The sequence below is a fragment of the Aotus nancymaae genome, unplaced genomic scaffold, assembly GCF_030222135.1.
Source record: "Aotus nancymaae isolate 86718 unplaced genomic scaffold, 86718_ANA_hifiasm-v0.15.2.pri h1tg000036l, whole genome shotgun sequence".
In the NCBI taxonomy this organism is placed as follows: Eukaryota; Metazoa; Chordata; class Mammalia; order Primates; family Aotidae; genus Aotus; species Aotus nancymaae.
In genome coordinates this window covers 92,190,520-92,202,618 of record NW_026988450.1, presented here as the reverse complement: position 1 = coordinate 92,202,618, position 12,099 = coordinate 92,190,520, and the positions used below count along the sequence as shown (strand labels likewise).

Below are 12,099 nucleotides of genomic sequence, written 5' to 3'. Positions count from 1 at the left end.
GCCGGGCGCGGTGGCTCAAGCCTGTAATCCCAGCACTTTGGGAGGCCGAGGCGGGTGGATCACGAGGTCGAGAGATCGAGACCATCCTGGTCAACATTGTGAAACCCCGTCTCTACTAATACAAAAAAATTAGCTGGGCACGGTGGCGCGTGCCTGTAATCCCAGCTACTCAGGAGGCTGAGGCAGGAGAATTGCCTGAACCCAGGAGGCGGAGGTTGCGGTGAGCCGAGATCGCGCCATTGCACTCCAGCCTGGGTAACAAGAGCGAGACTCCGTCTCAAAAAAAAAAAAAAAAAAAAAAAAAAAAAAAAAAAAGTTTATAGGGACGGTTTCAATAATAATGATGTATCCACAAAGTCAACAGAAAAAAAGAAAGTGCCAAGTCCCTGGTGGATCTCTGTGCCCTCCAGCCATCCGGGCGCAAGGCAAAGGGAAGCTACCCAGCTCCAGAGCCACGGATGAGCTGAGCGGGTGCCTCACTCATGGGCTTAGGAACTTCAGAGAGAAACGCTCTCCAGCATCCCAATGGACTCCACACTTCAGGAATCCCAGTTCCCACGGGGGCCTCACGGAAGGAATCACGAAATGCTCAAGGAAAGCAAGGGACCCTGGAGAGGCCAGTGGTTCAGGGAAGCGCTCCCTCCTGACGACACCGAGATTTCACGCCGGAAAGGCGGAAAGGCGGGGAATGTGGTGAAGCTCCGACTTTGAGTAGGCCGGGAGACGGCCCAATGATGGACCAAAGGCGAAGGGCGCTGCTGGGGTCTGTGAGACTCAGAAGCACTTCCAAAGTCCGCCTGAAGCCCAGTCTTGTCAGCTCAGGCCCTCTCTGGGGGCGCATTCTCGAGGGAGTTGTGCGGAATGAAGGAGTTGGCCATCGCCAAGTAACGGGGTGGGGGTGGGGGTGGGAGAGGACGACTAGCTTCTGTCTCCATAGAGACCACGGCCGCCGAGCAGCAACAAGACGGCGAAGGCCCAGCGGGAGTCCCCGAGTGAAGGCTGGCAAAGCTGCCCTGAGCCCCGAGACCCAAAGCCCCGATCTGCCTCCCCCAAAGCCTCGTGACCCTGAGACGCTTCCCACCTCTGGGCCTGGGGCATAGACTATTTAGGGAGGGGAAGAGGAAGGGCTAAGCTGGGGGAGGGGCCAGGGTCGCTGCTCTCACCAGTCCTGGAGGTCCAGGCACCAACCCATGGCGCCCAAGAAACAGCGCGGGCCGAGCGCGGGGAGCCAGCCAGGCGGTGCGGGGGACTCGGGTCCCGAGCGGCCGCTGTCGGAGCGCGCGCAGTACCTGCGGCGCGAATATGCGCTGCTTTCGGAGCAGCTGGAGGCCTGCGAGGACCGCGTGGACCAGGTGCTGCGGGAGAACGCCTTCCTGGACCGCGAGGCGCTGCGCCTGCGCGAGGAGAACCGGCTCTATGCCAGCTACGCGAGCGCGCGCGCCCAGCGCTGCGCCAACGCCGTCGTCCGGCTGGACGAGCAGAACCGCGTGGACCTGGCGCAGATCCACTGGCAGCGGGCGGAACTGGCCTCGCTCTACCACTGGCGCGAGGACAGGGTGCGCGCGCAGCTGCTGGAGATGGAGGCGCGCGCGGCGCAGATGGCGCGGCAGGTGCAGGAACTACAGCCCTACAAGGCCAGTGCGCGGGCCCGCGGCCAGGATGCGGCGGGGCTGGGTGGGCGGCCGGGCCGGGGGCGGGGGAGCGGGAGGGTGGACTGACGGCGCCCCCGCCGCAGGTGCTACAGCTGGAGCAGCTGGCCCGGATCCGGGCGCTGGAGCGTGAGCTGCTGCATATGCGCGTGGAGCACACGCAGCTGCTCCACGGCGTGAAACAGCGCTTCCTGGAGGATGAGGCGGCTTTCGAGCGCGAGGCGCGTCACCGCGTGCAGTCCCTGGCGCGGCGCGCGGAACGGGAGGCGGCGCGCGCCCTTGTTGTGCACACGCAGGCCATCAAGGCGGACAACTGGCGCCTGCGGCAGGAGCTGCTGCGGCTGCTCCGCCGGACCCAGCTGCTGCACGACACGCGGCGCCAGCTGTTGGAACAGCGCGAGCAGCTGCACCGCGAGCACGAGGACACGCGGGACCTGGCGCGTGTGCACGGCTGGCTGCCCAGGGGCCCCGGAGGCCCGCCGCTCTGGCAGCCGCCGGCCTCCTCCCAGCCCACCTCGCGCCCCGGCTCATCAGCCGCCCCCATAGACCCTTCGGACATGGCCTCCCAGACCCAGTCCTTGGTCCCGTCGCGCGCGGCCTCCCGGGTCCCCTCGTTGGTGCCATCGAGCATGGGCCCCAGGGTTCCATCACTGGCCGCTTCAAAGCTGGGCTCCCGGATCCCATCCCTGACCGCGTCGCACGCAGGCTCCCGGACTCTGTCGCTGGCGCGGTCACTCGAGGGCTCTCGGATCTCTTCGCGGTCCTCATTGCGGGTGTCCTCGCAGGACACTCTTCGATCTAAGAAGTCTGGCCCCAAGCTTCGCTCCAGCCTGACATGGGATCGGGATCCCGCCCTTCCCCACCCACAGTCGGAGGAGAGCGTGATCGCTGACGCTGCGGCAGAAGCCTCCTCCGGGAGAGCCTGAACCTGCAGGGAGGGAGGCCCGGGAGGCCCTGGAGTGGGCGACCCTCGTGCGCAGGACGCTTACTGGGATAATGCAATCGTCAATAAAGGTGTGGCCCCAGACCGCTCTGACACCCGCATGCGCCCTCTAGCACTTCCCGCTGGCACCGGAGCCGCTCATTCGTGCGTCCAATTTCCAAGCTGCAAGGGAACTCAGTGCCTGCTTTCTGAGTGTCCTCTGGGACCCCGCGTCCCTGCCCTCAGCGGGCCCCCACCGCGAGCCGGCAGGCGCAGAGCAAGCCTGGGCACCCGCGGGCGCGGCCGGGCGATGAAGCAGCAGCTGGCAGCTGGGCCGCACGGGGAGGCCCGGGAGGAGCGTGGGCTTCGTTCTCCTGCGCCGAGGGGAGAGAACGAATGTTCAACCTACCGGAGTTTTTTAGTAACTTAAAAACTTTGATACATACCTTCCAACTTAGAGAAAGTTGCAAGAATAGCACAGGGACCGCCATGGAGCCTTTATCTGGATGCCCGGCCACCGATGCCCATGTGAATTCTTGTGAGTGCGCGTTGCTCTGGGAGCGTCTGAGATGTGGTGGGAGACACTGGCCCCGCGGCCCTAACTGAGCAGAGGGATGTTCTCCTGCGACGCCGCCGTAGCGATCAGAACCGGACACTGACTGCGGAGGAATATTCTCCCCATTACACGCACATCACAGCTTTGTTACCTGTCCCGTGTTTTTGTAGCTGTCCCCATCTTCCAGGGTCACATGTTGCATCTAGTTGTCGCGTCTGGATGAGTACAGGCGGTTATTAAAACGCGCCTCCTTGGAGGGTCAGCCCTCCGGTCTCGCGCTGCAGCAGGTCGTGGACGTGACGCGACCAGCGAGTGCCTGCGGCTAGAGCGGCACCGCGCTTCCGGTCGGGGTGGCGCGGTTTCCGGGCGTGTGGTGGGGTAGCTGCCGCCTTGTATTTTGGTCATGGCCTCCCTTGCCCTTTGTCCCGCGGGCTGGCTCCTCCTTCTGTGCAAGCCTGTGGCAGTCAGTCCTGGCTTTCCTCTTCCTGGGGCCCTGAGCTCCTTTGTTGGGGTCTCAAGCGGATATCCCGTTTCCCCCAGCACCTCCCAGGACCTTGAGGACCCCCAGGGACCAGGGTGGGCCCACCTGAGCCATCTCTGTCCCCTTACGAGGAGTTGCAGACATTGAGGCCATCTGTGACCCAGGCGGGTGGGCAGGGAGGTGGTTGCAGCTACTGCGAGGCAGGGAGCTTCCCCGGCTTACAGGGCACCTGTGCACCGACCTGGACCTCAGGGTCTGCCTTGCTGGGTTGTTCCTGTGTGTGAAGCAAGGGCATCTGGCCCTGGGGCAGGAACTGTGTTGGGAAGGGGCACAGCTGGGACCCGGAAAAAGTAAAGGGAGCCAACCCACTGGGTCAGTCTGGAAAGTTGGTTCTTTGTGACTAAAGATCCAAACGTTAAAGTCAAACACACCTGGTGAGTCAGTAAGTCCAGGACACTGACAACAGCAAAGGCCGCCAAGGATGAGCGCAACGGTCGCTCCATTCACTGCTGGTGGGAGGCAAAAAGGCACAGCTACTGGGGAAGACAGGTTGGCAGGTGCTAAACATACCCTCACCTACCATCCATGACAGTGCTCCTTGGTATTCACCCAAAGGAGTTGAACATTTGTGTCCACATGAAAACCCACACATGGAATTAGCTGGCTGTGGCAGCACACATCTGTAATCCCAGCTACTAGGGAGGCTGATGCACAAGAATTGCTGGAAGCCAGGAAGCAGAGGTTGCAGTGAGCCGAGATCCACCACTACACTCCAGCCTGAGCAACAGAGCAAGACTCTATCTCCAAAAAAACAAACAAAAAACACACATGGATGTTTACAGAAGCTTTATTAATATAGCCAAGGCCGGGCTCGGTGGCTCACGCCTGTAATCCCAGCACTTTGGGAGGCCAAGGTGGGTGGATCACGAGGTCAAGAGATCGAGACCATCCTGGTCAACATGGAGAAACCCGTCTCTACTAAAAATACAAAAAATTAGCCGGGCACAGTGGCGCTTGCCTGTAATCCCAGCTACTCAGGAGGCTGAGGCAGGAGAATTGCCTGAACCCAGGAGGCGGAGGTTGTGGTGAGCCAAGGTTGCGCCATTGCACTCTAGCCTGGGTAACAAGAGCGAAACTCTGTCTCAAAAAAAAAAAAAAAGAATTAATAATGGCCAAAACTAATGCAGCCAGGATGTCCTTCAGTAGGTGAATGGATAAACTCTGGTCCATCCAGACAAGGGAATATTATTCAGCCCTGAAAAAAAAACAAGCTGTCAAGTCATAAAAAGACACAGAGAAAACTTAAGTGCACATTGCTAAGTGAGAGACGCCTGTCTGAAAAGGCAGCACACTGTATGATTCCAACTGCGATATTCTGGAAAAGGCACAACTGTGGGAACAATAAGAAGATCAGTGGCTGCTGGAGGTTGGGGAAGGATGGGGTGAAAAGGTGAAGCATGGAGGATTTTTAAGGCATCAAAACTACCCCATACAATACTACAATTGTGCAAACGTGGTTTTTCCAAACCATGGGATGTACAACACCAAGAATGAAGCCCTAATGAGAACTGGAAGCTTTAGTTAAAAGTCACATTTCAGTATTTCTTGTCAGTCACAGAAGACGAACCACACTAAGGAAAGACGTTAATAATAGGGGAAAGTGGCCGGGCGCGGTGGCTCACGCCTGCAATCCCAGCACTTTGGGAGGCCAAGGCAGGTGGATCGCCTGAGGTCAGGAGTTCAACACCAGCCTGGCCAACATGGTGAAACCCCATCTTTAAAAAAAAAAAAAAAAAAAAAAAGATTTTCTGTGAAGACAGGACTTACGGTAAACTATACCGTAAATTGGAAGACAAATGGCAATCTTGGCAAAAATATTTACAACAAATAAAACAGATAAAGGATAACTCTCTTTATAAGGAGCTGTTAGAGACTGAATGCTTGTTCCCAGGCAAGGAAAAATTAGCATTCAGACAAAGCGTTTTCTCAGCAAGGCACTTTTACTTTCTGCAGAAAGGATGCTCCCATTAGCCGTCTTGCCACAAGATTACAATGAACAAAGGGAAGGCAGCATATTTATTCCTTACGTATTGGCTCCTTCTGCTGTGTCCAATCCTGGTTGGTTGGAGCCAGACCTCACAATCTAAACTGAACCCGATGGGCTAACAACTTAAAACTTTTCTAAATAGTTAATGGCAATGGAAAACAAAGGAAAAGAGGAAGTCCAAATAAGGAAGGGGCAGAGGCTGGGAGCTGGGACATGTCTGTGAGCACGTCCGGCACAGGTATCTTGGTTAAAGTACAAGGACATAGAATGTACTACGTGCCCGTGAGCATGTCTCACAACTACATAGGATAGGGCTTCACAAAGAGCTACTAGCGAAAAGCAAGACGGCTTTGAAGAAAGCCTTTAAAACAAACTTATTTCTAACATTTATTATTATTATTCTTTAACAAGAAAGGAGCTTTGAAGAGGAACTTTTTACTTTCTACAGAGCTATAAGAAAAGACCCACCAACCAACCAGAAAAAGCAGACAAATGACTTGAATGCCAAAGAAGTACAAATACTGAAGCATGTCTGCAGAGAGCCATGCTGCCCTAGAAGCCAGGGAGGGGCAGGTTGAGGCAATGCCAGAGCCAGGGGCCATGGAGGGCACCCCATCATTGCGGGGCCTGGGAGTGTGGAACATTCCCATTTTTGGTGGCTGCCTGCTGCTATTAAATCTAAAACAGCCCTACTCTCGGACTCAGCAGATCAACCTCTGGGAATCCATTCTGCACCTTCACTGTGGGTTGCTTGAGTCCCCTGAAATATATACATTCAAGCCCTAACCCCCAGTACCTCAGAACATGACTGTATTTGGAAACGAGGTTGTTGCAGATGTAATTAGCTGAGGTCGTTGGGGTGGGCCCTAATCCGTTGTAACTGGTGTCCTTATGAGAAGCTGGTCACATGAAGACAGAGACACAGGGAGAACGCGTGTGCCAACAGAGATAGAGATTGGAGTGATTGTCTACAAACCAAGAACTGTCAGGAACTCCCGGCAACACTGGAAACTGGAAGGAGCGAGGGAGGATCCTCCCCGCCAGGTTTCGGAGGGAGCATTGCCTTGCCGATGCCTTGATTTTGGACATCAGGCCCCCAGAACCGTGAGAAAATTTCTGTTGTCTGAAGCCACCTGGTCTGGGTGCCCTGTTGCAGCAGCTCCAGGAGCCTGGCAAGGTCCAGGCGCCTGCGGACACAAGAGCCGGGCTACGGGCAGCTGTGCACACAGATGTAAGAGCAGACACGTTCGCTGCAGCAGTATTCACGATTTCACCCAGATACTGGGATGGCAGGACGGTGCCCTGGGACAGCATGGGGTTGCTAGAAGGAGCGCACACAGACGAGATGACAGGCACACACGCAGGGCACGCACATGATGCCACACGACAAGGAGCACACACACGCAGGTTTGTGCCTACACAGGCACTGGGCAACTATTTGTGGTGTCAACCTAAAAACTCAGAGACAAGCTCTTGTTGGCTTGGGAATGGCAGAGGATTGCAATTCAGGGTATGCAAGCTTTGGCAGGTCATATCCAGGGGAGTTGGGAAAAAGGCAAATCTTAAAGACAAAAGGGCCGGGCGTGGCGGCACACGCCTGTAGTCCCAGCACTTCCGGGGGCGGGCGCGGTGGCTCACGCCTGTAATCCCAGCACTTCTGGGGGCCGGGTGCAGTGGCTCACGCCTGTAATCCCAGCACTTTGGGAGGCCTTGCGGGGCGGATCACCTGAGGTCAGGAGTTTGAGACCAGCCTGGACATGGCAAAACCCGTCACTACTAAAAATACAAAAATTAGCTGGGCGTGGTGGCACGTGCCTGTAATCCCAGCTACTTGGGAGGCTGAGGCAGGAGAATCCCTTGAACCTGGGAGGTTGAAGTTGCAGTGAGCCGAGATTGAGCCACTGCACTCCAGCCCGGGAGACAGAGCAAGACTCCATCTCGCAACAACAGCAACGACAAAAACAAAGCCGCCCATATAAGCCGTTTTCAAAGCCAAGGGTTACAAGGACTGAGCGTTACAGGAGCTGGAATTAGTGCAGGGGCTGACACAGTCCTGCTTGGCAACCGTCCGTCTGGAGCAGCGCAATGCTGAGGACGCTCTGTGGGTCGTGGAACTGTCTCCGCGTGGGACTGTCTTGGGCTGCACCGTCACAGGCCTGTGTGTGTGCAGACTCCGTGTTGGTAGCGGCAGCTTTGACAGTGGACACACTCCACCCTCCGTAGAGTTCATTCCACAGGAGTGGGGCAATATTTCCCGGAGAGCAGAAGGCCTGTGTGAATTGTAACTCAGAATAATCTTCACTAAAATAACATGCACTTAGCTCTCTTTTGTAGACAAAAGTTGCCTGATGTATTGGTCAAGGGAACCCAAACGCATTCCAACTCTAGTGGCAAGAGAACACGTTTCTTCACATCAGACAAATCAGACCCCCGGGGATCCGCGGTGAGGGGACTTGGCTGTGTGTGGACAGGACAGGGAGTGCGGGAGCAGGGAAGAGGACGCGAGCCTGGGTGTTCTGGGCCCCAGGTGGAAGGTCTGATCCACTGCTATGGGCCAGACACCCAGGGCCGGCCCGGGCCAGTCACGTGCAGGGGCTTTGCTGTGAGGAGCTTGAGCAGAAAGAGGTGAGTCCCCTGCAGGCATGGCAGGGGCTTGTGTGAGGGTCTGCAGCGGGATGGCCCTCCAGAGAGGAGCCACGGGGCCAGGCGTTAGCACCCCTCCATCCACCAGTCCCTGATGTGGCCCCAGGAAGGGCATAACCTTGGGACAGACGTCCACTTCAGCCAAGGTGAAAGCAAAGGTGGGCAGCCTGAGGGCCGTGGCCAGCAACGCTCAGCGGCTGCTAGGAGGGGTTGCCAGAGCGGGATTGAAGGGCATTGTCAGCCTCCTGAGTAGCTGGGACTACAGGTGCAAACCAACATGCCCAGCTTTTTTTTTTTTTTTGAGACAGAGTTTTGCTCTTGTTGCCCAGGCTGGAGTGCAACTGCAATCTCAGCTCACCGCAACCTCCGCCTCCAGGGTTCAAGCGATTCTCCCGCCTCAGCTTCCCGAGTAGCTGGGATTACAGGCACCCGCCACCATGCCCGGCTAATTTTCTATTTTTAGTAGAGACGGGGTTTCACCATGTTGGCCAGGCTGGTCTCAATCTCCCGACCTCAGGTGATCTGCCCACCTCGGCCTCCCAAAGTGCTAGGATGACAGGCATGAGCCACTGCTCCCGGCCTAGGGCTGCATTTTATCTGTGGGATTAGAGGGGAAGATGGAATCAGGAAAAGGGTAGGACTAGGTTGGCATCTGCACACCGAATAGACTGGGCCAGGAGAATCTGCCCTGAACAAGGTAGAAGCCATCTGTTTCGTTGAGGTGCCACAAAAGATTTGGCGTATTTCCCTTTAGACATCTCTCCTTTCCCAAGCTGTGAGTCATCTGAGAGGGCCACTCCCTGCCTCTCAAGTCATGTGTCCAAGTGACAGACCTCAGGCCCCTTTAGGAAATGCTAAGGGGCTCAGGCGTGCGGCTTTGCCGAGTAAACCTGAAGGCGGGCGATGGAGAGCGTGTCCTGCGCAGAGTGGCCGCCGGACGGCCACGACGGCACCGGGCTGCTGGGTCCACCCAGCGTCTGTTCAGCGGCGTCCAATGCACTCCCCGTATTCCTTTATGAATAAGTAGTTTCCGCCCTCTCCCCTCTTTGCTTTGTGGTTTTCTCATACCCCACATGGTCCCGAAGTTGCAAAAAGGTCCTGCGGCTGTGACACGCATCCTGAGCACCCGGCACGCGGGGACAGCGGGCCAGTGGCCCCGGGAGACACTGCGGCTGGAGGTGGGGTAAGCGGATCGAGCGCCTCTGAAGCACTGTGACCAGAAGACGGGGCTGGCCAACCCCTCTGTGGAAAGACACAGGCCTCCGGCTGTGGCGACAGCTGAGGCCAGGCTCGCCTCTCCCGAGGCTGGGCTGCTGTACCTTTGCTGAGATTGTGTGAGCTCTCATGGTACTCCTGCAGTCTGGATTGCCACACTTCCTACATGTGCACGTGTGGGTAGGGGAGTGGAGCGTGTGAGTGATTCTGGGTGCTCAGGCTCATGACAGCCTGGTCTCCCCTCATCAAGTTACCACTGTCATCGGACCCTAGGCTTCCAACATTACCCCTGGAATTGTGCACAGCTGGCCCCAGGAAAATCCCATGTGGCTCCAACATGAAGCTCACACTGGGAGCAGCTCCAAAGCCACCCATTTCACACTCCCTACAGCAGTTCATGTGGTGGGCCCGTTAGCTAGCTCCCAAGAGGTCACACACACAAACACAACAAAGTGAGCTATTAGGGCTGGACGTGCGCTCAGGGACACAGCTGTCCCTCCACCCTGGCCCGGCTCAGGTTCTGCCAACTCCACGCACACTCTTCGTTTGAAGGGTCCCGATGGTTTAAGGACCTCTAAGACTGGCATCTACAGTGGACCCCATTAACGTCCAGAACGATATGAGTAGAGTGTCTGATACGCTGTCACTAGAATGACCCCCAAGTGTTTCTATTTACTTGCACTGTACGTCCCGAACAAGAATATTGCACCCTCTGGGCCTCCCTTCAGAGTGCAGGGAGGCAGCTGCAGGAGCTGAGCCTGCTGGGGTGCACCTCCTCCTCCTCCTGGCGCCATGGACGCCTTCATCCTTCAGCCAAGGCTGTCAGTGGCTGCCACGTGGTCCTCCCGTTCCTGGAGTTCTCAGCTCCATCTGCCACCAGCCCTCTTGACACTTTTTTTTGAGATGGCATCTCACTCTGTTGCCCAGACTGGAGTGCAGTGGCACAATCTTGGCTCACTGCAACCTCCGCCTCCCAGGTTCAAGTGATTCTCTTGCCTCAGACTCCTGAGAAGCTGGGATTACAGGCGCCCACCACCACACCCAGCTAATCTTGGTGGACTTTATATTGGGCACGTGTGTCCTGAGTGCTGACACAAAGGCAAGGCAAGCAAGTGTCCCCAGAAGACAGAGGGATGGGAGGCCAGGTCACAAGCATGGCTGTCAGTGGACACTGCTGTGCACCACTTGGCCACAAAGTAGTTTCATGCATCGTCTGCCCAGGATAAATGCAGAGAAAACGGCCGTACAGGCTCATAGGGAGCAACGGTTGCTGGCCCCAGAAGGAGGATGCTCCAAACGAGACACCTGCTGTGAGCCCTCCTGTCACTCACCCCACTCCCGCCCGGGAGGATGGAGCTGCTGGTGAGGCCAACAGGGCAAGATGCAGAGCCTCCCAGCCCCTCGCACCCCCACGGCCTCATCACCACCATTCTCTACCCAGGGCTCTTCTGTGGGCCTGATCTTCTCCAGCGACCCCGGGAAGCAGGAAGGGAAGCCTGAGCGTTAGGAGGAAAGAGAGCTGACAGCTGCAGCTTGACGTCAGCTGAGCATGGCCATGCTCCTCCCTGGGAAATGCCAAGGGAGGGACCCCTGCTCTACCCAGAGCCCTGCTAAGCAGGGTAGAAAACCGCAGCCTGGGGAGCACCATGCCTGTGGCCAAACCACCCAGTGCATGAGCCCCGGATGACAGGGCCGCCAAGAGCCAGGGCAGCCTGCTCGGACAGCTGACGGTCATCAGATGGGGCAGCACATTGCCAGTCTCTGTTGTTCACATTTAAATCCCCCACGATTGTGTCACAAAGTGACAGCATTGTGAAGGACTAACGACCAGGCTCAGATGACCCTGGATGCGGCCAGCTGCTTCCTGCAGGGCAGGGCGCCCAAAACCTGTCTTCATTACCCCTCGTGTCTACTGCTGGGACATCAGCTGCTCTGTCCCCACCTGCGCTCAAGCACCTGAAGGCCCTTCCTACAGCGCCCACTGGGCAGGGGATGAAACACATATGCGCTCTCACCAGCCTGGACTCTCTTGAGTTAAAGGCACCACACACCCCAGACACACATGCGCTCTCACCAGCCTGGACTCTGCGAGTTAGAGAAAGACACCGCACACCCCAGACACACATGCGCTCTCACCAGCCTGGACTCTGCGAGTTAGAGAAAGACACCGCACACCCCAGACACACATGCGCTCTCACCAGCCTGGACTCTGTGAGTTAAAGGCACCGCACACCCCAGACACACATGTGCTCTCACCAGCCTGGACTCTGCGAGTTAAAGGCACCGCACACCCCAGACACACATGCGCTTTCACCAGCCTGGACTCTGTTTGTTAAAGGCACCGCACACCCCAGACACACATGCGCTCTCACCAGCCTGGACTCTGCGAGTTAGAGAAAGACACCGCACACCCCAGACACACATGCGCTCTCACCAGCCTGGACTCTGCGAGTTAGAGAAAGACACCGCACACCCCAGACACACATGCGCTCTCACCAGCCTGGACTCTGTGAGTTAAAGGCACCGCACACCCCAGACACACCGCACACCCCAGACACACATGCGCTCTCACCAGCCTGGACTCTG

The 12,099-nt window shown here is 57.1% G+C and overlaps 1 protein-coding gene across 1 annotated transcript; it reads left to right on the top strand.

Moving 5' to 3' along the window:
• The first annotated feature begins 1,190 nt into the window (after positions 1–1,190).
• Positions 1,191–2,685, top strand: CCDC166 (coiled-coil domain containing 166). Its single transcript, XM_012473367.2, has 2 exons — positions 1,191–1,634; positions 1,736–2,685. Exons 1-2 carry the CDS (start codon positions 1,191–1,193, stop codon positions 2,573–2,575), a joined length of 1,284 nt encoding a protein of 427 aa, XP_012328790.2. The 3' UTR covers positions 2,576–2,685.
• Positions 2,686–12,099: the final 9,414 nt, after the last annotated feature.